This window comes from Bufo bufo, chromosome 8, assembly GCF_905171765.1.
Source record: "Bufo bufo chromosome 8, aBufBuf1.1, whole genome shotgun sequence".
NCBI lineage: Eukaryota > Metazoa > Chordata > Amphibia > Anura > Bufonidae > Bufo > Bufo bufo.
In genome coordinates, this window is record NC_053396.1 from 126,360,353 (window position 1) to 126,385,971 (window position 25,619).

General features: G+C 44.8%; 1 protein-coding gene across 4 annotated transcripts in view; it reads right to left on the reverse strand.

Moving 5' to 3' along the window:
• COL4A6 (collagen type IV alpha 6 chain) overlaps positions 1-25,619 on the reverse strand; it is a 271,820-nt gene that overhangs the window by 33,870 nt on the left and 212,331 nt on the right. For 3 of the 4 annotated variants that reach the window (XM_040442327.1, XM_040442329.1, XM_040442330.1), the window contains 8 exons: positions 23,802-23,810; positions 20,989-21,159; positions 12,984-13,127; positions 10,489-10,605; positions 10,179-10,360; positions 9,513-9,576; positions 8,873-8,938; positions 879-986 (listed from right to left, as the gene is read on the reverse strand). In XM_040442327.1, the coding sequence (XP_040298261.1) occupies positions 879-986; positions 8,873-8,938; positions 9,513-9,576; positions 10,179-10,360; positions 10,489-10,605; positions 12,984-13,127; positions 20,989-21,159; positions 23,802-23,810 (861 nt within the window). The remainder of the gene's footprint in view (positions 1-878; positions 987-8,872; positions 8,939-9,512; positions 9,577-10,178; positions 10,361-10,488; positions 10,606-12,983; positions 13,128-20,988; positions 21,160-23,801; positions 23,811-25,619) is intronic. The other variant, XM_040442328.1, reaches the window with a different exon arrangement.

Sequence of the window (25,619 nt, forward strand, 5' to 3'; positions counted from 1 at the left end):
ACATACAGATGCTGGGTATTTTCCTATAACATATCAATCCAAGCTCTTTCACATTGGACCTGTAGTTCAGCTAAGGTTCTTGGCTGCTGTTCATGGAGATCCATCACCCTATCCAGTCCCAGAACCTCTCAATGGGGGAGAGACTGGGTGATCAAGCTGGTCAGGGGAGCTGCTGGATATCCTGAAGAGCATGTTATGTAGTGCGGGCAGTGTGTGGGTGGCCGTTGGAACACTAAGTTTCCTAGCTGAGTTAAAAAAGGAAGCAGGACTGGTTCCACAATGTCCTGGACGTAGCAAAGGCTGGTAAACCTTCCCTCAATATCAGACAGGAATGGCCATGGTAGCTATTGGTGCCCTAAACCATGACATCTGGCATGGGTCCTCTGTGTCTCCGCACTACGCATTATGTCGGTAGGTGATCTCCAGCCTTATGGCAGTAGGTGCTCTTCAGCCCTCCTGCAAACTATGATGCGGCCATCAATGGAAAACAGTGGTGTTCACTGTTAAAACGGGTTCTGCCTTGGTACTAATTATGACCGCATTAGAGTTCGCATGAAGGCGTCTACTGCCATCAAGTTTTCCAGGTGTTCTTTTTCATTTTCCAGCAGTGTATTATAGGGATTCTGACACCTCCAAACTCGTTTTCAAGGTAAGCTGAAGTAGAGGACCTGATTTGTATGTTTATGGTTATGTTTTACGGCCTTTACCCTATATTGTGAAATACTTACTTTGAAACTGATTTTGGAGCTGACAGACTACTTTTACCAGCCACTGAGGACTCATTGGCCACAAGTGATGACTGACATCTTAGCTCCCAGTAATTCTTGGTGCTAAATGTAATACACATAAGTAGAGATGTGACTAATACTTTACAGCACCTGGTTGTCCTGGACGCCCTGTATCTCCAGCTTGGCCTTTCAGTCCAGGGCTTCCTGGAGTTCCAATTCGTCCAACATCTCCTGGAAATCCTTTGAATCCTCTTGAACCTGCAAATTAAAAGACAACTTAGTGTCAGGTAGGTTCTTTATCCTAGTAACATCAGCAGCCTCCTGCTGATCTCAGCTATATGTACGTTAAATAGGGTTTTTTGCGTTATTACATTATGACATACCTCTATGACAATGTTCCCGAGCCTGTAAGTGTACGGCCACATGGTCAGGTTTCTCTCCACATCTTTTATCATGCACTGACAGCATGTGGCTATCAGGGCATGATTGGAGTTGTAGTTTTGCAACAGTTGGAAAGCCACAGTTTGGAGGTCACTGCTCTAGAATATCCCATAATGTATTGATTACCGGTAATCGATGTCCAACTACTGGGACTCATATGATCACTATCATGAGAAGACTGCAGAGCTAGTAAACCACAGTTACTCTTCCAATTTTTCCCTGCATAGTTTCCACCTCCAACCGAGGAGTTGTCCTGAAGTCACAGGGCCATATGAGCAGAAGTACTGTACAGATAGCATGCATAAGGGTTCTCAGCCATTGGTTATCCCACAAATGAAATTTATCACCTATTCACAGGTGGGACCCACGTAGCCCCTTAAATGGATCAGTGGTCACATGTGTGATTTGGTGCTCTATTCAATGTTTATGGGGCCAACAAAAACAACTGAGCCCTGTACTTGGCGTATTCTTGCTTTGTGTGATCATGGGTATCTACATGGTGGGGCCCCCAGCAATCAGACATGTGCCACTTGTCCTGTACATAGGTGATTAATGCCCTTTGCTGGATGACATACGAAGGGCATTCAAGGTGTGAAAACCACTTTAACCACCTAACAGTTTTCCCTGAACTCAGCTCGGGCTCTAAGAAAAGCACTTAACCGTTTTGCCAGAGCCCAGCTCGGAAAAAAGGGGAAAGGGGGAGCTGCTTTAGCTGCTGGTATCTCCTGATTGGTAGCAGCTAGAGACATGGGCCTGGTCTTGTTTGAAAGCTGGCATACAAGACAAATTACGGCATTAACTCAACAGAATCAGGAGATATCACTGTTAGAAATCGAGTCTGGAATAAACGCTGTAAAACCCGCTTTTGGTTTCACTTTCAGCTACATTCACTGCATCCCAATTTCTAACAGCAATATCTTCCCATGTAGTGAATATAATACTGTGCTTCTGGTATGGCTTGAAAGCTCGGAATGTCAGCTTATATAGAGTCCTGATCAAAAGTTTAAGACCACTTGAAAAATGGCAAAAAATCATATTTAGCATGGCTGGATCTTAACAAGGTTCCAAGTAGAGCTTCAACATGCAACAAGAAGAAATGGGAGTGAGACAAAACATTTTTTGAGCATTCAATTTATTGAAAACAACGAATAAACTGAAACAGGCTGTTTTTTAGCTGATCAAAAGTTTAGGACCACACCTCCAAAAAAAAACTAAACCCCCCCCAAAACAGAAATCCAACTTCTAAACATGAACTCAGTAATGAGTAGCTCCGCCGTTATTGTTTATCACTTCAAAAATTCGTTTCGGCATGCTTGATGCAAGCGTTTCCATGAGGTGAGTGGGAACATTTCTCCAAGTGGTGAAGACGGCCGCACGAAGGCCATCTACTGTCTGGAACTGTTGTCCATTTTTGTAAACTTCCCTTGCCATCCATCCCCAAAGGTTCTCAATTGGATTTAGATCAGGGGAACACGCAGGATGGGCCAAAAGAGTGATGTTATTCTCCTGGAAGAAGTCCCTTGTCCTCCGGGCATTGTGTACTGTAGCGTTGTCCTGTTGAAAAACCCAGTCATTACCACACAGACGAGGGCCCTCAGTCATGAGGAATGCTCTATGCAACATCTGGACATAGCCACCGGCCGTTTAACGCCCCTGCACTTCCTGAAGCTCCATTGTTCCACTGAAGGAAAAAGCACCCCAGACCATTATGGCGCCCCCTCCACTGTGGCGTGTAGAAAACATCTCAGGTGGGATCTGCTTGTCATGCCAGTAACGTTGGAAACCATCAGGACCATCAAGGTTAAATTTTTTCTCATCAGAGAATAAAACTTTCTTCCACCTTTGAATGTCCCATGTTTGGGGCTCTCTTGCAAAGTCCAAACGAGCAGTTCTGTGGCGTTCAAGGAGACGAGGTCTTTGAAGACGTTTTTTGTTTTTGAAGCCCTTCAGTCTCAGATGCCGTCTGATGGTTATGGGGCTGCAGTCAGCACCAGTAAGGGCCTTAATTTGGGTCGAGGATCATCCAATGTCTTGACCGACAGCCAATTGGATCCTCCGGCTCAGTGCTGATGAAATTGTTTTGGGTCTTCCACTTGACTTTTTTGTTCCATAACCCTCAGAATCATTTAAGAAATTCCAAATGACTGTCTTACTGCGTCCCACCTCAGCAGCGATGGTGCGCTGTGAGAGACCCTGCTTATGCAGTTCAACAACCCGACCACATTCAAAAAGGGAGAGTTTTTTTTGCCTTTGCCATCACAAAGTGTGACTACCTGACAGAAAATGACAATGAATCCACATCTTTGCTCAGATTTGGCCTTTTAAAGGCATGTGGTCCTAAAATTTGGATCAGATGAAAAACAGCCTGTTTCAGTTTAATCGTTATTGTCAATTAATTGAATGCTCAAAAAATGTTTTGTCTCACTCTCATTTCTTCTTGTTGCATGTTGAAGCTCTACTTGGAACCTTGTTAAGATCGAACAATGTAAAATATGATTTTTTGCCATTTTTCAAGTGGTCTTAAACTTTTGATCAGGACTGTATCATATCTCTGGCTGCTACCTATCCAGAAATATGAGCAGCTAAAGCAGCCACACCCCTCTTCTTTCAGTTTGGAGGAGGAGGGGGGCAGTTGGGGAGCTGTTTTTTTTATTTTTCTCTCTAAAAATAAAATAATAAACGTTATTTCATACAGTATATATACCCAAAAATTGTTTCTAAAAATCCTAAAACTAATCCTACAAAAAAATAAAATTAAATAGAAGAAAAAAATTTAAATGTTATGACTGCTGGAACACAGAGGGCTAAAACTAATTATAATAGATAAATAGAAAAAAAAGGAGGAGGTTAAACAAATATTCAGGGGATAGGTGAAACCCCTTTAGGAGTGTGTGTAACCTTTGGGTGCCAGCAGTGATGGCTAAGAGAAAAGGTAGTATCCAAGAGGGAATGTAAAAGTAAAGTGGGGGAAGGCTGCTGAGAATAGTGTTAGCATTACTAAACGCTTAATCGTATTAATAGAGTGAACACTGGAAAAGAATGTGGTGGTGGTGGGAGGTGAAATATTCCACAGATTTTTCCACTACTTAGTGCTAATTTGTGAGAATCAGCAAGTGCAAACACAGAGCGCCACTCCCCGTATAGCCATTAATGGAACTAGTTAACCGTTTGGTAGAAATGCACAAGCTAGAGAGGAAAGTATCCGTGTGGAGAGTGTAAACACATCTAACACGGGATGGTCTAGAGAGAGGTGAGTATATGGTTAGGTAATTAAAATGAAATATTTTATAAAAAGGTAATCAATATATTCATCATTGATAAAGATAATCTAAAAAACAACAAGGAAATAAATAATAAAATATATGAGCCATATATTCTTCCAATAAAGAGATTGACCTGAAGCCACCTGAGGACTGTGCTGCCTTTAGTCTCCAACATTCTACATGCGATCCTGGCCGGGGGGATTAAATGTCTCAGGTGTCTTAAGCTTATCCTGCTGACAACCCCCAGCGAAGTGAGTTGACACCATTATTTTATTTTATTATTTATTTCCTTGTTGTTTTTTAGATTATCTTTATCAATGATGAATATATCGATTACCTTTTTATAACATATTTCATTTTAATTACCTAACCATATACTCACCTCTCTCTAGACCATCCCGTGTTAGATGTGTTTACACTCTCCACGCGGATACTTTCCTCTCTAGCTTGTGCATTTCTACCAAACGGTTAAGTAGTTCCGTTAATGGCTATACGGGGAGTGGTGCTCTGTCTTTGCACTTGCTGATTCTCACAAATCAGCACTAAGCACTGTAATAATCTGTGGAATATTCCACCTCCCACCACCACATTCTTTTTCAGTGCTCACTCTATTAAAACTAATTATGTTACTAAGGAGTTAAAAATGCAATTGTGTGCCAACAAGATTTAGGCTACTTTCACATTAGCGTTTTTTATGGATCCCTCATGGATCTGCAAAAACGCTTCCGTTACAATAATACAACTGCATGCATCCGTCATGAATGGATCCGGTTGTATTATGTCTTCTATAGCCATGACGGATCCGCCTTGAACACCACTGAAAGTCAATGGGGGACGGATCAGTTTTCTATTCTACCAGATTGTGTCAGAAAAAAGGGATCCGTCCCCGTTGACTTATATTGTGTGTCAGGACGTCTTGCTATGCACAACATCACGGACAGAAAAACATTGCTTGCAGCGTTTTTCTGTCTGCGATGGGGACGCAACCAAACGGAATGGAATGCATTTTGGTGCATTCCGTTTCGTTCAGTTCAGTTTTGTCCCCATTGACAATGAATGGGGACAAAACTGAAGCGTTTTCTTCCGCTATTGAGATCCTAACTTCCAACACATATTAAAAATCTACAATAAAAAAGTGACAGTTTTGAGACGGTTTTTCCAATGTTAATGTGACTGCTAGGAGGTTAAAGCAGGGTTACCAACTAGGGATGAGCGAATAGACTTCGGAGTTGATTCGCATAAAACTTCTACTGTGCGAAGCGAGTACTCCTTCCAGTATTAGAATGTATTGGCTCAGTGATACCTAGGAACCGAACCCGAGTTCAGGAAAAGGTTTTTAACAGTAGAAATGAATTTTTGAAGTTATTACCCGAAGTCTCGCGAGACTTCGCGAAGTAATAACTTCGGCTCATCTGAGCCCATACATTCTAATGCTGTACGGAGTGCTCGCTCCATACAGTATTCTAACAAAGTTTTATGCGAATCGACTTCAGATGTTTCATTCGAAGTCGAGTCGCTCATCCCTATTACCAGCCATCTATTGATTCATGGCCGTAAAATGATTAGAATTTTTCCACTATTCTTAAAAAAACTTATGTGTCTGTGATTTTTTTAAGTTACTGGGTTTGAAATGGCTATTTATGTGTTTATACCAATATTCTGAGACTTATATCACTTAGGCCTCATGCACACGACCGTATTTTTTTGCGGTCCGCAAAACGGGGTTCCGTTTTCCCGTGATCCGTGACCGTTTTTTCGTCCGTGGGTCTTCCTTGATTTTTGGAGGATCCACGGACATGAAAAAAAAAGTTGTTTTGGTGTCCGCCTGGCCGTGCGGAGCCAAACGGATCCGTCCTGAATTACAATGCAAGTCAATGGGGACGGATCCGTTTGACGTTGACACAATATGGTGCCATTTCAAACGGATCCGTCCCCATTGACTTTCAATGTAAAGTCTGGAGTCCCTTTTATACCATCGGATAGGAGTTTTCTCCAATCCGATGGTATATTTTAACTTGAAGCGTCCCCATCACCATGGGAACGCCTCTATGTTAGAATATACTGTCGGATATGAGTTAGATCGTGAAACCTCATTTCCGACAGTATATTCTAACACAGAGGCGTTCCCATGGTGATGGGGACGCTTCTAGTTAGAATATACTACAAACTGTGTACATGACTGCCCCCTGCTGCCTAGCAGCATCCGATCTCTTACAGGGGGCCGTGATCAGCACAATTAACCCCTCAGGTGCCGCACCTGAAGGGGTTAATTGTACTATCATATCCCCCTGTAAGAGATCAGGGCTGCCAGGCAGCAGGGGGCAGACCCCCCCCCCTCCCCAGTTTGAATATCATTGGTGGCCAGTGCGGCCCCCCCCCCCCCCCTTCCTCCCTCTATTGTAATAATTCGTTGGTGGCACAGTGTGCCCCCCCCCTTCCATTGTAATAATTCGTTGGTGGCACAGTGTGCCCCCCCCGCCCCCCCCCTTCCTCCCTCTATTGTAATAATTCGTTGGTGGCACAGTGTGCCCCCCCCCCCCCTTCCTCCCTCTATTGTAATAATTCGTTGGTGGCACAGTGTGCGCCCTTCCCCCTTCCTCCCTCTATTGTAATAAATCGTTGGTGGCACAGTGTGCGCCCCCCATCGGCCCCCCCTCCCTCTATAGCATTAACAACATTGGTGGCCAGTGTGCGGCCTCCCATCTACCCCCCGATCATTGGTGGCAGCGGGTTACTAGCAATAGTACAATAGTAAAAGATTCATACTTACCTGGGAGCTGCGATCTCTGCGTCCGGCCGGGAGCTCCTCCTACTGGTAAGTGACAGTTCATTTAGCAATGCGCCGCACAGACCTGTCACTTACAAGTAGGTGGAGCTCCTGGCCGGACACGAACATCGCAGCAGCCGGTAAGTATGAATCTTCTACTATTGTACTATTGCTAAGTAACCATGGCAACCAGGACTGTAGTAGCGTCCTGGTTGCCATGGTTACCGATCGGAGCCCCAGCGATTAAACTGGGACTCCGATCGGAACTCCGCTGCCACCAATGATGGGGGGGGGGGGGGAGATGGGAGGCCGCACACTGGCCACCAATGTTGTTAATGCTATAGAGGGAGGGGGGGCCGCACACTGTGCCACCAACGAATTATTACAATAGAGGGAGGGAGGGGGGGGGCGCACACTGTGCCACCAACGAATTATTACAATAGAGGGAGGGGGGGGCCGCCCTGGCCACCAACCTATTATTACAATAGAGGGGGGGGGGGGCCGCACTGGCCACCAATGATATTCAAACTGGGGAGGGGGGGGAGGGTCTGCCCCCTGCTGCCTGGCAGCCCTGATCTCTTACAGGGGGCCGTGATCAGCAAAATTAACCCCTTCAGGTGCCGCACCTGAAGGGGTTAATTGTGCTGATCACGGCCCCCTGTAAGAGATCGGGTGCTGCCAGGCAGCAGGGGGCAGTCTTGTACACAGTTTGTAGTGTATTCTAACTAGAAGCGTCCCCATCACCATGGGAACGCTTCTGTGTTAGAATATACTGTCGGTTCTGAGTTTTCACGAAGTGAAAACTCAGCTTTGAAAAAGCTTTTATGCAGACGGATCTTCGGATCTGTCTGTATAAAAACTAACCTACGGCCACGGATCACGGACACGGATGCCAATCTTGTGTGCATCCGTGTTCTTTCACGGACCCATTGACTTGAATAGGTCCGTGAACCGTTGGCCGTGAAAAAAATAGGACAGCTCATATTTTTTTCACGGCCAGGAAACACGGATCACGGATGCGGCTGCAAAACGGTGCATTTTCCGATTTTTCCACAGACCCATTGAAAGTCACGGGTGCACACAACGGTCGTGTGCATGAGGCCTTATCCATATTTGCTAACCCCCATAGAACCTCTAGGAGGCTCTCAGAGAAAGAAGAGACCTTCTGGACTACCGGAACAGTTAGCAAATCACCCAAGCACTGAATGAACTTTAACTGTATGTGGTTACAGGATGCTGCAATATCAAATTCAAGTGTAATGTCCAGACATGCATTGAGGGGGTGGTGCTGTGGACTGAAAAAGGGGTGTGGCCAATTAGAAAAAAGTTCAAAAATGAGGCATGGTCTGTTAGTACAGACTGAGACCTCCTGGAGGACACTTATGGAAGTTGGCAAGTATGCACTTATGATCTCACTCCGTTCCAATCAGTTCAGTGAGAGAAGAGTTGCAGTTACCACCTCTGTCTACTACAGAGTGGAAGCACTGTGTAGTTCTAGTGCCGGCTTCACTAGTTACTCTGAAATAGCTGATCAGAGGGGTTGTGGGACCACTGAGGATTAGATATTGATGGCCTCATGAGGATTAGATATTGATGGCCTCATGAGGCTATCAATATTAAACTGGAATTAAAAATTAAAACCTTTTAGGTAAAATGACTTTACAAAACATTACCTGGATTTCCTGGTTCTCCTTTGGGCCCTGGAATACTAGACTGTCCCAGTGATTCTCCACGTTCACCTTTAATGAGAAAGAGAAAATAATAATTTGTAATTCATGTAAGTCATCTATAATAAGTCACTAGTATACAGGCAGCCCTCAGCATGCTTATGTGATGGATCCACTTTAAAGGGATCCTGTCACCGGGATTTTGTGTATAGAGCTGAGGACATGGGCTGCTAGATCGCCGCTAGCACATCTGCAATACCCAATCCCCATAGCTCTGTGTGCTTTTATTGTGTAAAAAAAAACGATTTGATACATATGCAAATTAACCTGAGATGAGTCCTGTCCCTGACTCATCTCATGTACAGGACTCATCTCAGAATAATTTGCATATGTATGAAATCGTTTTTTTTTTACACAATAAAAGAACACAGAGCTATGGGGACTGGGTATTGCGGATGTGCTAGCGGCCACCTAGCAACCCATGTCCTCAGCTCTATACACAAAATCCAGGTGACAGGTTCCCTTTAAGATGCGTTGGAGAATGCCATGTCATTCACTATTGATCAGTGGTCAATCTAACACAACAGTTAGTTGGTTAATTCATTCAATTACGGGTCATGTCCAAGCATTGTCATGTCATAATCACCTTTAATTCCAGGTTGACCGGAGGGGCCAGCAAAACCTGGGGTTCCAGGTAATCCTTCTGCACCCTGTAAATGACATATAATGGTGATAACTGTGATCACAATAATATTTTCAGGTTTGGTTTGTGCTTTGCAAGACAATGGTTCCATTTAAACCAATATTTTTAAAATGTGAGTGTCATGTTGCTAGTGGTACAATGGGGACAAAACTGAACCGAAAGGAACGGACTGCACCCGAATGCATTCCGTTCCGTTTGAGTGCCTTCCCATGACGCACACAAAAGCGCTGCAAGCAGCGTTTTTTTGTGCGTCCTGGGATGCGGAGCAAGACCGATCCATCATGACTCACTGATATTCTCTGACACAAAAGAAAAAGGATCCGTCCATTGACTTACAGTGGTTTTAGAGACAGGTCCATCATGGCTGTTTTAGACATAATACAACCGGATCTGTTCATAACGGATGCAGACGGTTGTATTATTGTGACTGAAGCGTTTTTAACGAATCCATGATGGATCCAGCAAAAACGCAGATGTGAAAGTAGCCTTAGTCATCTATAGGATTAATAAATCTGTTCCACTGTGTATCAGCAGTAAAGCTCAGTAAATACACCCTAAGAAAATGTCACTTATAATTGTCCACACTGCAAATTTACAAAGAAGACTTACAACTGGTCCTGGCATCCCCGGAAAACCTACGATTCCTTGTGCTCCTTTCAATCCAGGGCTACCTGGCCTTCCATTTGCTCCTGGGAAACCAGCATCTCCAGGTCTACCCTTCTCTAGCCCCGGGGAACCTGGCAAACCTGGAAGTCCAGATGAACCAGGAACACCAGGAAATCCTTTATCACCTAAAATGAATCAAAACACTGACATTTCAGTAACAGATGCTATGGCCCTGAATCACTTTATTACTGTAATGTGAAGTTCTCTGCTTCAGAAAATTATAAGACATACCAAACAGGTAGCTAAATATTACCTCTTGGTCCAGGGAAACCTGGGCGCCCTGCTCTTCCTGGGTCACCACGATCTCCTCTCAGTTCACTAAGGTCTACAAGTTTTTCAGGGCCTCGTGGGCCTGGATCACCTGTACTGCCTGAAAAATACAGACATGGTTGAACAAGCTACTTTTATTGGAGCAAGAGTTAACAATGCTTTAGGCCTCTTGCACGCACCGTTGGGCGGCCGTGGCCGTATTGCTGGCTGCAAACGGCGGGTCGCAATCCACGGCCGCCGGCTGTGTGCACCACGCATCACGGATGTGGACCCAATCACTTGAATGGGTCAGCAATTTCGGAGATGCGGAACGGAGTCACGGAACGGAACACTGGAAGCACTACGGAGTGCTTCTGTGGTGTTTCTTTCCGTTGTTCCGCACCGCAAATAAATATGACGTCATATTTTTGGGCGGTGCGGACAGACCACGGACCTATTCAAGTTGAATGGGTCCGGCCCGCTGCACGGATGTTGCCCGTGCATTGGGGACTGCAATTTTGGTCTCCAATGCACGGAACGGCCGAACAACGGCCGTGTGCATGCGGCCTTAGGAAAATGAAAAAAACTATAGTAAAGTAACAATATTTCATTAAATTGCAGTAGACATCGGGTCCGAGTTTGGTTATAAAAAGTCATAGTTTACCCTGCATAGCAATGCACATAAAATATCAAACAACTAAGGCTACTTTCACACTTGCGTTTTGGTTTCCGTTTGTGAGATCCATTTCAGGGCTCTCACAAGCGGTCCAAAACGGATCAGTTTTGCCCTAATGCATTCTGAATGGATAAGGATCTGCTCAGAATGCATCAGTTTTTTGGTGTCTGCCTGACGATGCGGAGGCAAACCGATCCGTCCTGACACAATGTAAGTCAATGGGGAAGATCCGTTTTCACTGACACAATTTGGCACAATAGAAAATGGATCCGTCCCCCATTGATTTTCCATGGTGTTCAAGACGGATCCGTTTTGGCAATGTTAAAGATAATACAAACGGATCCGTTCTGAACGGATGCATGTGGTTGTATTATCGGTGCGGATCCGTCTGTGCAGATCCATGACTGATCCGCGAGTGTGAAAGTAGCCTAACAATGTATAACAGTAACTGTAAAGCGCAAGTATAATAAGTGTATAGAAAGCATACTGACCAAAAATGCAGACTACTCAGATTTGCCAAACAAACAGCATGGCCTGGCATTCAACTATACGATTAAGGGAAATTTATCACCAGCGACCTTCCTATCCAAATGCTTGCATAGACATATAGTTGGAGGTTCACCTGATTAAAACGCTGTTTATCTTTTGTTAATCCCAGGTTCCACTCCTTTCTTTTACCAGCCCCGATTGACAGGGCCAGGCAGTGACGAAGCAGCGAGGGAGGGACTAGCCACAGAACGGAGTGGAGCTTGGGTGCAACAAGAACAATGGTGACACCCTCACTGCACAAAAGGCCTAATTTGCCTAGTAAGAAATATTATCATAACTTGGGAACGTAGCCTCAGATCAAAAGAAAAAAAGTGTTTTAATCAGGAAAAACAGCATTTTATTCAGATGAACCACAGCTATGTGACTATGCAGACAGCTGGATAGGGAGGTCGCTGGTGGCAGATTCCCTTTAAAGAGGTATTTTGACAAGTAAACATTTAAGATATTTGCCATAACTAGTATATACAATAAACAGTGTCGGACTGGGGTTCCTAGGGCTCGCCAGTAAAATTCATTCTAGAGGCCCTCTGTGTAGCTATATTGTCTGCTCACAAAGTGAACTGATGCGTCTAAATAACACAATAGTTTTTTAAATAATTTAGCCCGTTTTGATATAGGCTTTTGAGATGCTGTACACTGCCTATCTACATGTAGTGCAGTCCACCCTTGCTTAGGGACCTGCCAGGGTATTCACCTGTTCCCCTGTGGGCCAGTCCGAGTCTGGCCATAAACATTAGATATTTTAGGGTCTCTGTTGAACCATCAAGTCAGCAAAGCAAGACCTCAAAGGAGAGGAGAATGTGAGTCTGACTGATGGGTCTCCCACCTGTCCTTTGGTGGATCTTCCCATCAGGCCTTAATGATCAGAAGGTTATAGAATATCCCATCTGTATGACATAACCTTTTGGGATGGAAATAAGCCTTAAAAAAAAGAAGCGGCAAACAAAATATTAAATATGCTAAACTCTTAAATCCCCTGCAGATCAAGCACAGATGCTCCAGTGGCTCCCCACCCGTCTTTGCTTACAGGCTCCCAGCGACGATGTCCTGTACCTGCATGTGACCACTGCAGCCTATCACTTACCTCAGCTGTCATGTGCCATGCGTACTGGCTTCACAACGTTTCTTTTTCTTTTTTTTGTAACAATCGGAACCCCTTTAAAGCATTATAATTGCAAACAAGGTAACACAAGAAGATGATAAATCGAAAGAGGATATATCTGAGACTATACTGTGCCCAACAGAAGTTTCTGAAGAAACAGGGTCTTTATTACCTTGCTCTCCTTTTCTCCCATTCAGACCAGGAATGCCATCTCTTCCAGGAAATCCAGAAGATCCTTTTATTCCAACACCACCAGGAAGCCCTGGCAGACCAGGCATTCCAGGAAAGCCAATCAAACCTGGAGAGCCTTTATCACCTGGAAATAAAAAAAAATGCATATATTTTATAGTTTATAAATCTCTCTCTCTCTCTCTCTCTTTCTTTCTCTCTCTCTCTCTCTTATACAGACCAAAAGTTTGGACACACCTTCTCATTCAAAGAGTTTTCTTTATTTTCATGACTATGAAAATTGTAGATTCACACTGAAGGCATCAAAACTATGAATTAACACATGTGGAATTATATCCATAACAAACAAGTGTGAAACAACTGAAAATATGTCATATTCTAGGTTCTTCAAAGTAGCCACCTTTTGCTTTGATTACTGCTTTGCACACTCTTGGCATTCTCTTGATGAGCTTCAAAAGGTAGTCCCCTGAAATGGTTTTCACTTCACAGGTGTGCCCTGTCAGGTTTAATAAGTGGGATTTCTTGCCTTATAAATGGGGTTGGGACCATCAGTTGCGTTGAGGAGAAGTCAGGTGGATACACAGCTGATAGTCCTATTGAATAGACTGTTAGAATTTGTATTATGGCAAGAAAAAAGCAGCTAAGTAAAGAAAAACGAGTGGCCATCATTACTTTAAGAAATGAAGGTCAGTCAGTCAGCCGAAAAATTGGGAAAACTTTGAAAGTAAGGGCTATTTGACCATGAAGGAGAGTGATGGGGTGCTGCGCCAGATGACCTGGCCTCCACAGTCACCGGACCTGAACCCAATGGTTTGGGGTGAGCTGGACCGCAGAGTGAAGGCAAAAGGGCCAACAAGTGCTAAGCATCTCTGGGAACTCCTTCAAGACTGTTGGAAGACCATTTCAGGGGACTACCTCTTGAAGCTCATCAAGAGAATGCCAAGAGTGTGCAAAGCAGTAATCAAAGCAAAAGGTGGCTACTTTGAAGAACCTAGAATATGACATATTTTCAGTTGTTTCACACTTGTTTGTTATGTATATAATTCCACAAGTGTTAATTCATAGTTTTGATGCCTTCATAGTCATGAAAATAAAAAAAAATCTTTGAATGAGAAGGTGTGTCCAAACTTTTGGTCTGTACTGTATATAAGAAAAAAGGTAAGGCAGCACTCTAGTCTTCAAGTGAAAGTGGATCTTTTATTACACCCAACAGCTGTTGGGTGTAATTAAAGATTCACTTTCACTTGAAGACTGTAGCATCCTTACCTTTTTTCTTCAATTTCATAGTTTCTAGTCCAGGAACTATTGGGGAGTTGCACCCGGCATAATTTTGCTGGTAATTTTTCTTTTTCTTTTCATATATATATATATATATATATATATATATACACATACATACACAAAGATGAAAGAAGGCCAGCAGCACACCACGGATTTCAGAAGAAAACGTGAAGTTTATTCACCCAGTGTCAGCAGCGACGTTTCAACAGCTTGTTGCTGTCTTTCTCAAGCTATGTGCACATGTGTTACAGGCTTACAAAATAAAGGTGCATCAATTAAAAATGCAATCAAAGCAATTTATCCATACAAAGATAGAAATTCATAGGTGCAATAGTCCATCTTAATAAACAAAGTACATAAATAGTGTCTCAAAAGTTGCAGGATACAGTACATATAACAGGTGTCCAATAAAAATACATAATGTTTACAGTGTAGGGCAAGTACTGTAATTGCCCCTAATTAGTGCAGGTGTGTCCACATGATCCCAAAACATGAAAAACTCACAATCAGCTGATGATCCGTATAGAGCCGGCATCGCGATCTCAGTGGCGTCCCTATTCGGTCTCTGCGCATGCGCGAAAAAATCAAAGTCGCGCGATACTTCGAGCGCAGAGAAACTGACTAGCGACCACAACAAAGATAGCCAGGCCTGTCTCCCGGTCAGTGTGCGCATGTCCATGTGTAAGTATCGGCCTCCCAGCAGTAGTCACGTGATCTAAGTCACATGATCGGATATCAACAGGTACATGAGCTGTAATAAGGAATCTACAGATTATAATATAGGTCTGGACCACTGTATACCCTGAAATCCCACAGAAGTACAACTGTGGGAATCCAGGGCCCAACGTCCTATCAACCCTATTACTGGCCATATAATCACCCTACCGTGCACATAATGGAAAGGATTCTGTGGGATTTCAGGGTATACAGTGGTCCAGACTTATATAATAATCTGTAGATTCCTTATTACAGCTCTTGTACCTGTTGATATCCGATCATGTGACTTAGATCACGTGACTACTGCTGGGAGGCCGATACTTACACACGGACATGCGCACACTGACCGGGAGACAGGCCTGGCCATCTTTGTTGTGGTCGCTAGTCAGTTTCTCTGCGCTCGAAGTATCGCGCGACTGATTTTTTCGCGCATGCGCAGAGACCGAATAGGGACGCCACTGAGATCGCGATGCCGGCTCTATACGATCATCAGCTGATTGTGAGTTTTTTATGTTTTGGGATCATGTGGACACACCTGCACTAATTAGGGGCAATTACAGTACTTGCCCTACACTGTAAACATTATGTATTTTTATTGGACACGTGTTAAGGCTGGCCGCAGGCTAGCCTGGATTTGTGGGAGGGGCCGGTACCTGTCTCAAGCAGTCTGGCTCTCCCAGGCAGCCTGGATTTGTGGGAGGGGCCGGTACCTGTCTTAAGCAGTCTGGCTCTCCCAGGCAGCACGTCGGCATTCGGACGTCTGCTACTTCCGGGTGTGACGTCATCAGCAAGCGTCCTGCACGAGTCGGATCTCAGAGAAGCCGGGTGTACCTTTCACTTCAGTCTGCAAGCTGTTCAGGTCGTTTTCCATGATAACTGCTTTGTTCGGGGAGCGTGGTAACGTGGAGGAGGGTAGGAGGGGGTGTAGAGAGGGGGAAGTGTGCCAGAGGATCGCTTCTCCTCACTGCGTTCAGGCACATGCAATTCAAGTTTTGGCAGCATTGTCACATAGTTGGAGCTCATTGCCTGTCTCAGCATAACCTGTATCTAAGTTCATACAGGGGCTGCGAGTCATCTGGGCTCAGCAGGTTAAACTCTGGCAGCTGGGTCCTGGTGCCATTACTGAGTTGATTACTTACAAGGTTGCTGCTTGTGCACATGTTTGACACTCATCACATACACTACATACATACCTTAGACACATAGTTCGCACATCAGGCAGTTTGACGAAAAAAAAAAAAAAAAAAAAAAGGGTACAAGTGGATTGTTAAATAAAGAAAAAAAAAAAGTGGGTTGTTCAAATAAAAAAAAAAAAAAAACTTTATCCACCAAGCTTCATCCATACACCTCTAGCATAGGTACATCCGCCAATACAGCTACACGCTCGCACGACATACACACCCCGTTTCATCTCGTAGACTAGTGTCATACGTCATACGGTCTGTTTTCCACAAATCCTATACTTACATACATCACCTACCACGTCTGTAGGTTCTTTAGCCCGCAGTATTCGTTTTTAATTAATCTGCCACGTCACAGATTCACACAAACTCGGGCTCGCTTCATACGTCAGTGGAAACGACTATCATACTCCCTGTCAGCCTCGAAGGCTTTTCGTTCAATCGTTTCACGCTGCTGGGGGGGGGGGGGGGGGGGGAAAGGGGAGGGGCTTAGATTCCGTCAGCTGGGTCCTGGTGCCATTACTGAGTTGATTACTTACAAGGTTGCTGCTTGTGCACATGTTTGGCACTCATCACATACACTACATACATACCTTAGACACATAGTTCGCACATCAGGCAGTTTGACAAAAAAAAAAAAAAAAAAAAGGGTACAAGTGGATTGTTAAAAAAAAAAAAAAAAAAAAAAAAAAACTGGTTTGTTTAAATAAAGAAAAAAAAAAAAAAAGTGGGTTGTTCAAATAAAGAAAAAAAAAAAAGAAAAAAAAAAACCTTTATCCACCAAGCTTCATCCATACACCTCTAGCATAGGTACATCCGCCAATACAGCTACACGCTCGCACGACATACACACCCCGTTTCATCTCGTAGACTAGTGTCATACGTCATACGGTCTGTTTTCCACAAATCCTATACTTACATACATCACCTACCACGTCTGTAGGTTCTTTAGCCCGCAGTATTCGTTTTTAATTAATCTACCACGTCACAGATTCACACAAACTCGGGCTCGCTTCATACGTCGGTGGAAATGACTATCATACTCCCTGTCAGCCTCGAAGGCTTTTCGTTCAATCGTTTCACGCTGCTGGGGGGGGAAGGAGAGGGGCTTAGATTCCGTCATCTTGTTTGTCAGCTTACGGGCAGCAGGTCGTAGGGTTAACAGGTTGTTTTTTTGTTTTGTTTTTTCTCTTTTTCTTTCTTCGTTTTTTTTTTTTTGTTGTTGTTTTGTGGTGTTTGTTGTGTTGTTTGCAGTGGTCTACGCCATCTGCAACTTCAGCCAGTGCAGGCTCCTGCATGTCTGTGCCACATGTTTTAGGGCACATCCGGTCACGGTCTGCACATTGAAGCTGGCGTGACTGAGCCGGGTGAATGTGGAGGCACTAGACCAGCTGCTGCGGCTTCATCCGGTTCAGCCGTTCCGTACATTCCTGGTGGAAGGGTTTTCACGGGGATTTCACACTGGGCTCATCACCTTGCCCCAGCAGACTCATGAATGCCCCAACTTGCAGTCGGCTTCTAAACATGCTGGTCTGGTGGATTCACTCTTGGCAGTTGAGCTGGACAAGGGTTTCATCATTGGTCCTTTCCAGTCCCCTCCTTTCTGCACTTGGAGGGTGAGCCCGGTGGGGGTGGTGCAGGGAAAATATTCCAATAAATTTCGTTTGATTTATGATTTGTCTGCTCCACATTCTTCCCACGTTCCTAGTCTCAACTCGTTGATTCCGTCCGAGGAATTTTCCTTGAAGTATACTTCCGTAGACCAGACTATCCAGGTCATTCTTCAAGACAGGCATGGGGGCTTGGCTGTCCAAAGCAGATGTCTCTGATGCGTTCAAACTGCTGCCCATTAGCCCATCTCTCTGGCAGTGGCATGGCATCAAATGGAGAGATGCGTACTATTTCGCCACCAAGTTGACGTTTGGTTCCTAGAGCAGCCCCAGTCTGTTTGACAGGTTAGCGCAGGCACTGGAATGGATTTTGTTGGAACAGGGTTGCCAGAATGTCATTCACTACCTGGATGATTTTCTGTTGATCGAAGAACCCTCACAGGCACCTGTTGACTTGCAGGTTCTCTTGCAGGTCTTCAAGGAGTTAAACATTCCAGTGGCCGAACACAAAACAGAAGGGCCTGCGCAGGTTGTCACGTTCTTGGGGATCTCTCTGGATTCACGTGCCATGTCAGCCAGTCTGCCACAAGACAAACTCGACAGAATCAAATCAGGTGTCCGTTCCTTGCTCATGTCTCAGGTTTGCAAGAGAGAATTGCAGTCTCTGTTGGGCATGTTATACTTTGCCATGAGGATCATTCCTCAGGGTAGAGCATTCATTTCAAGATTGCTAGTCTTATTACAACAGACCAGTGATTTGGACGCATCAGTGCATCTTAATGCGAACGCCCGAGCAGATCTGTTCATGTGGGACAGATTTCTCAGTGGGTGGAACGGCATTTCCATGTTTATTCCGAGGGCCACTTCCGATTCTCCACACGTATTTTCAGACGCGGCTGCCTCGGTAGGTTTCGCGGCCATATTTGGCTCACATTGGTTCGCCGGCTCATGGCCCACACACGTGCTACAGTTGCCGGGGTTTTCTCAGATGTCGGCATTGTTCGAGATCTATCCTATCGTAGCAGCTGCTATAGTCTGGGGGCATAGGTGGTCGGGTCACACGGTGGTTTTCCACACTGACTACATGGCGACCGCAGAGATCATTAACAAGGGCAGATCTAAATCGTTACTTATCATGTCTTTCATGCGTAGATTGACCTGGGTAGCTCTGGAACGGGGGTTTCATTTTCATGCCCGGTTTTTGGACGGGGTCAGCAACGTTGCAGCTGATGCTTTATCTCGTTTTGATTTTTCTCGCTTTTTCTTACAGAACCCAGAAGCAGACTCAGTGGACACCCCGGTACCGGACTGGCGGCTGCTGGTCTTGGATTAGACTCTCTGATGGTGGTCGCCAGTTCACTCATTACCAAGTCTTTGTCGGCCAGTACGTTGCGGTCGTACCGCCGAGCGTGGGTGGTTTTTTCGAACTTTAAGTTGGCATATCCTAGAGGTGACACAGGTCAGGTCAAGTATATGGTGGCTTTCGTGCCTTATTGTCATTCGGTATTGGCTTTATCCTACAACACCATTAGGCTATATTTGGCTGGGGTGTAGCATTTTTTGGCACTTCAAGAGCCAGACAGACCCTCTATATTTTCAGCTCACCCGATCAAGGCCATCCTCAGAGGCATTCAAAAGAGCCAGGTCACGGTCAAGTCGGTCCGTCGACCTATTAAGGTGGACACGTTTCGTAGCCTGTCGGAAGTTCTCACATTCTCATCATTCAGAGTCCTTCCCAGCCTGGTGATCAAGGCGGCGATGTACTTGGCGTTTACGGGTTTTTAAGACCAGGTGAAGTGACACAGGCCAGACAAGGGGCGGTGGCTCTCCGCAAGGGAGATTTAGTCAGGATGGGCAGTAACTCATTTGCAGTTGCCTCACAACAAAACAAGGCAGGTAGGTCCCGGCCATGTAGTTAAGTTCTTCCAGACCACAAACGCATAGTGTCCAGTGACAGTCTTGGACAACCTCTTGCTGGCCCTTAGTCTTCACAGCCCCACTGACCCATTACTTCCATTCCCTGTTGGTCCACTGACGTCCAGCCAGTTCATCAAACATATTCGCATCCTGTTGACCAGTGTAGGATTGAATCCGGCTCAATTCTCGGGGCATTCTTTCCGCATCGGTGCTGCATCCGCAGCGTCCAAGCATGGAGTCCCTGTGCATATCATTAAACACTTGGGGCGCTGGCGCTCGGGGTGCTTTGTACGGTATATCCCGAAGCCACAAGCGGAGCTGGTCCAAGCATTCAGTACATTGGCAGAGTAGCACCTAGCACCTCAGGCCTATCCTTCCCTCACTGGTGGGTTTTGCCCCCTTTTTCAGGCATACCGACCTAGTGAGGCCAAGGCACACCTCAGGCCAATTAGGTAGGGGGGTGGTGGTTGGGCATCTTCCACTCGTTTAGGTCCTGACCACAAGTGTTAAGGCTGGCCGCAGGCTAGCCTGGATTTGTGGGAGGGGCCGGTACCTGTCTCAAGCAGTCTGGCTCTCCCAGGCAGCCTGGATTTGTGGGAGGGGCCGGTACCTGTCTTAAGCAGTCTGGCTCTCCCAGGCAGCACGTCGGCATTCGGACGTCCCCTGCCCACCCATTCCCATTCTTCATTCAGTCATTCAACCATCACATTCAGGGTATGCCCCCTTTTTCAGGCATACCGACCTAGTGAGGCCAAGGCACACCTCAGGCCAATTAGGTAGGGGGGTGGTGGTTGGGCATCTTCCACTCGTTTAGGTCCTGACCACAACTGTTATATGTACTGTATCCTGCAACTTTTGAGACACTATTTATGTACTTTGTTTATTAAGATGGACTATTGCACCTATGAATTTCTATCTTTGTATGGATAAATTGCTTTGATTGCATTTTTAATTGATGCACCTTTATATTGTAAGCCTGTAACACATGTGCACATAGCTTGAGAAAGACAGCAACAAGCTGTTGAAACGTCGCTGCTGACACTGGGTGAATAAACTTCACGTTTTCTGCTGAAATCCGTGGTGTGCTGCTGGCCTTCTTTCATCTTTGTATCGCATTGGACCCAGGTGCCGGTTCATATTGGCTTGATCTGCACCCGCATCTTTTAGTGTGCTGCATCCTCATTTTTCTAAAGCCTATTTATATATATATATATATATATATATATATATATATATATATATACAGTTTCTAGCACATTGTACATTATTTTAAAGTCCCAACCTTTAGATCCTGGGAAGCCAGACAAAGCATCACGTCCGCTAGGACCTGGCGATCCAGGAGGTCCTAACTCTCCCGGGCGACCAGGATCTCCATCAGGACCTGGACGACCTTTTGTCCCAACTGGGCTAGGGGCTCCTCTATCTCCAGGTACACCCTTTGCTCCCGGAAAACCTGAAATAAGATATATAATGTTATAATCTAAAACTAAACAGAAAATGGAAGGGAAAAATACCCCTGTCACTTCTAGAGGATGCTTAATGGAAAGAGCAAATGATCCTCCATTAGTGAAAGGTAGATGATTACTAGCAGAACTTCGTTCTGCTACATACAGCCACCTGGCAGGAGGGACGTTAGCTGCAAAAGCATTAGTTAAAAAAAAAAAAAGTAACCTATTGCAAGGATTACTGCCTATAACACTACAACTGACAGCAGTGAAACCCCTTATGATGGTATTTTCTCCATATTATACATATGTGACTGGATAAGACAAGATGAATTGTAAAAGTCACAAACACAAGACACCTGCATTACTACAAGAATGAGTAAATGCCATATCATAGATATATTAATTGAACCATTGTCAGGCGAGTGGTGTGCTGAAGGCGGCACGTTTGGCATAAAATCTCTGAAAATTTAAGCAGTATTTCAAATTCTGGGCAGCAGAAATGATTTTACTGTTAAAAAGTCCAGTAAGGCTAATACATGTGGCAAAATGGCCACTGGGCAACTGTTTGGTTTCTATTGTCAACTTTTTCATCTCAGTAAAGCAGCATACATGTATACCCAGGGGTGGATTGGCCATAGACCTTACAGGGAAATTTCCCGGTGGGCCGATGTCCTGGGGGCCACCTGAGCCCTCCTTACTGCTGGCCATTGGAAGTTTTTGGGGCTGTATTTTGTGCTGCTGGCAGTATTTTGTGATGGAGTGTGGTATTTAGCTTTGTTGGGGTAGTATAATGTGCCACAATATGGTATTGCTGGCCCGGCCTTCCATCAATTTGGACCCAACTACAAAATGGGGCCACTTTTAGTAGTTTTTCCAGGGCCACTTTAAGTTCCCAGTCAGCCCCTGTTTATATACTTAGTATACTTCTACCATACTGTATAGCGGGTCATACACTAGATCAGAGACAGCCTTTTCAAAATGTCTAGTCGTTCATGGTTGTTCTATGAAGTTAATGCAACAAGTTAAAATGATCAAAAATCACTGACTGATCTCTGGCTGGAGCTATGACCTAGGCTGACCAAGACTGGTCTTCTAAGGATGGGTGCACATCTGTAGTTTTTTGGGATTAGCTTGATTTACTCCACATAGTCTATGTCTCAAATCACTTGTATGCCAATTCTAACCAGATCTGGCCTGGACTGAAGAGAGAATAAACGACACTTCACGTTTTAATGCTTTTAAAGAATCGGTCTTTATCACTCTTACAAAAAAAATTATTCTCTGAACTGTTGGAAAGGTGCATGATGTAATCTGTAGTGAAGATAATCTTCTTACCAGGGACTGTATTTATGAGTTATAACCTCCCTTCTAATTCCAGCTGTGTCATCTGACCAACATTCTGATCTCCAAATGACACAGGACAAAAAGTCAGTTACTTCTCTATTCATTGCTATGAGACCTGGATTGAGGCTTCCATAGGAATACACAGGCAAACTGGCTTCCCGTCCATTCATAAAATGCTGTGTTATTTGGAAAGTGCTGGTCACATGATACAGCTGAGGATCAGAAGGGAGGTTTTAACTTACAAATACAGGTATTAGTAAGAAAATTACCGTCACTACAGTTTGCATAATATACCTTTCTAACAGGTCAGAGAATAACATTTTTGTGGGAGTGCTTTTTTAAATGGGTTTTCAGCCATTAATATCTGATCGCTGGAGGTCCAACACCCGACACCCCCACGATCATCTGTTTAAAAAGGAAGTGGCGCTCCATGCGAGCGCTACTTTCTCCTAATTACACTGCACATCGTCTCAAAAGTGCAGTGAAATGACAAGTACTCTCTCCATTCAAGCGAATGGAGCAAGTACTTGTAATTACACTATGCCACAGCTCCATAGGAGACTAGGTGTAGCATAAAGACCAGGAAGCGGCGCTCTTATGGGGTACCGCCTCCTTGTCAAACAGCTGATCAGCGGGGTGCCGAGTGTCGAACCTGCGCCGATCAGATATTGATGACCTATCTTGCCAAACAAACCATATAACTTTCAAAGCTGATCCAGGTCAATATGGCTGATGTAATGTAAGGCAATAGTAATTGTACAGAATAATCGGATGTTTTGGTCCTTTATGAACAGTAAAGCCATATAACGTGATGTGGATATGGCCCCTGCCTGGAATGCTGAGTGGCACGGACTGCCAACGAGGACTGTAACTGTAATTCTCAGACCTTTTTAGATAAAGGAAAAATGCAATATTCACTCAAAGCACATAATGGTTTGAATTACTGACATTACTTACAAAGATGTTTCTACAGAAAAACTGTGTTTGAACTGTGAATGTTTTCTTTCCTAATGCTTCCCATAAGCCTGCCAATATACCAAACCATGCTGGGATAGGTAACTGATGACCCAAACTATGAAATACTGCTTTGCTATTGCTTCACAATAGCATGTCTTTTATAACAGGTAATACAGTATATATGAAGAATGGTCATATTAAACTCTATGTTTTTTGGACCACATGAGCACAATGGTTCTTGTATAGTGTTTAATCAAATAAGGGGTGTCACCTATGGTCAATGCTCGCAGCATCAAAAGCTGGGCTGTTAGTCCGTCTGCCTTTATGCTAGAGAGCACTTTCTCACCTTGGCAGCCTATGTGAAGAAGCCGACACCATAGATAATGACATCAGAATATGGAGGATTGGTGATATTTGGAATAAAAGCATGATGAAGGAAAAATAGACAAAATGTATGAAAGATAGCACACGGTGGAATGGAAATTGCCAGCTGAGAGATACAACAAAAAAAGTGAATCATTTTCTTTATGAGAGCAACCCATGGGAGGAAGGAGAGAGAGAATGATGTACCTGAACTTGATTTGAGATTAGATTTAGCCACCGGATTGAGTTTTGGTTAGTGATCAGGGTTAGAAAACCATAACAAATCAGAAGCAGAATTTTAGGCAAGCAGATAAAGAGAGAAAAGACAGCATTTTATGAGAATTCCACTATCTTGTCTCCAGTATTCACTCATTCTTATCATGATAATGTCCACTTATCAGTAGCCCATTAAATACACTGCTCAAAAAAATAAAGGGAACACAAAAATAACACATCCTAGATCTGAATTAATTAAATATTCTTCTGAAATACTTTGTTCTTTACATAGTTGAATGTGCTGACAACAAAATCACACAAAAATAAAAAAATGGAAATGGAGGTCTGGATTTGGAGTCACACTCAAAATTAAAGTGGAAAAACACACTACAGGCTGATCCAACTTTGATGTAATGTCCTTAAAACAAGTCAAAATGAGGCTCAGTAGTGTGTGTGGCCTCCACGTGCCTGTATGACCTCCCTACAACGCCTGTGCATGCTCCTGATGAGGTGGGGGATGGTCTCCGGAGGGATCTCCTCCCAGACCTGGACTAAAGCATCTGCCAACTCCTGGACAGTCTGTGGTGCAACGTGACGTTGGTGGATAGAGCCAGACATGATGTCCCAGATGTGCTCAATTGGATTCAGGTCTGGGGAACGGGCGGGCCAGTCCATAGCATCAATGCCTTCGTCTTGCAGGAACTGCTGACACACTCCAGTCACATGAGGTCTAGCATTGTCTTGCATTAGGAGGAACCCAGGGCCAACCACACCAGCATAGGGTCTCACAAGGGGTCTGAGGATCTCATCTCGGTACCTAATGGCAGTCAGGCTACCTCTGGCGAGCACATGGAGGGCTGTGCGGCCCTCCAAAGAAATGCCACCCCACACCATTACTGACCCAATGCAAAACCGGTCATGCTGGAGGATGTTGCAGGCAGCAGAAGGTTCTCCACGGCGTCTCCAGACTCTGTCACGTCTGTCACATGTGCTCAGTGTGAACCTGCTTTCATCTGTGAAGAGCACAGGGCGCCAGTGGCGAATTTGCCAATCTTGGTGTTCTCTGGCAAATGCCAAACGTCCTGCAAGGTGTAGGACGTCGGGCCCTCATATCACCCTCATGGAGTCTGTTTCTGACCGTTTGAGCAGACACATGCACATTTGTGGCCTGCTGGAGGTCATTTTGCAGGGCTCTGGCAGTGCTCCTCCTGTTCCTCCTTGCACAAAGGCGGAGGTAGCGGTCCTGCTGCTGGGTTGTTGCCCTCCTACGGCCTCCTCCACGTCTCCCGATGTACTGGCCTGTCTCCTGGTAGCACCTCCATGCTCTGGACACTATGCTGACAGACACAGCAAACCTTCTTGCCACAGCTCGCATTGATGTGCCATCCTGGATAAGCTGCACTACCTGAGCCACTTGTGTGGGTTGTAGACTCCGTCTCATGCTACCACTAGAGTGAAAGCACCGCCAGCATTCAAAAGTGACCAAAACATCAGCCAGGAAGCATAGGAACTGAGAAGTGGTCTGTGATCACCACCTGCAGAACCAATCCTTTATTGGGGGTGTCTTGCTAATTGCCTATAATTT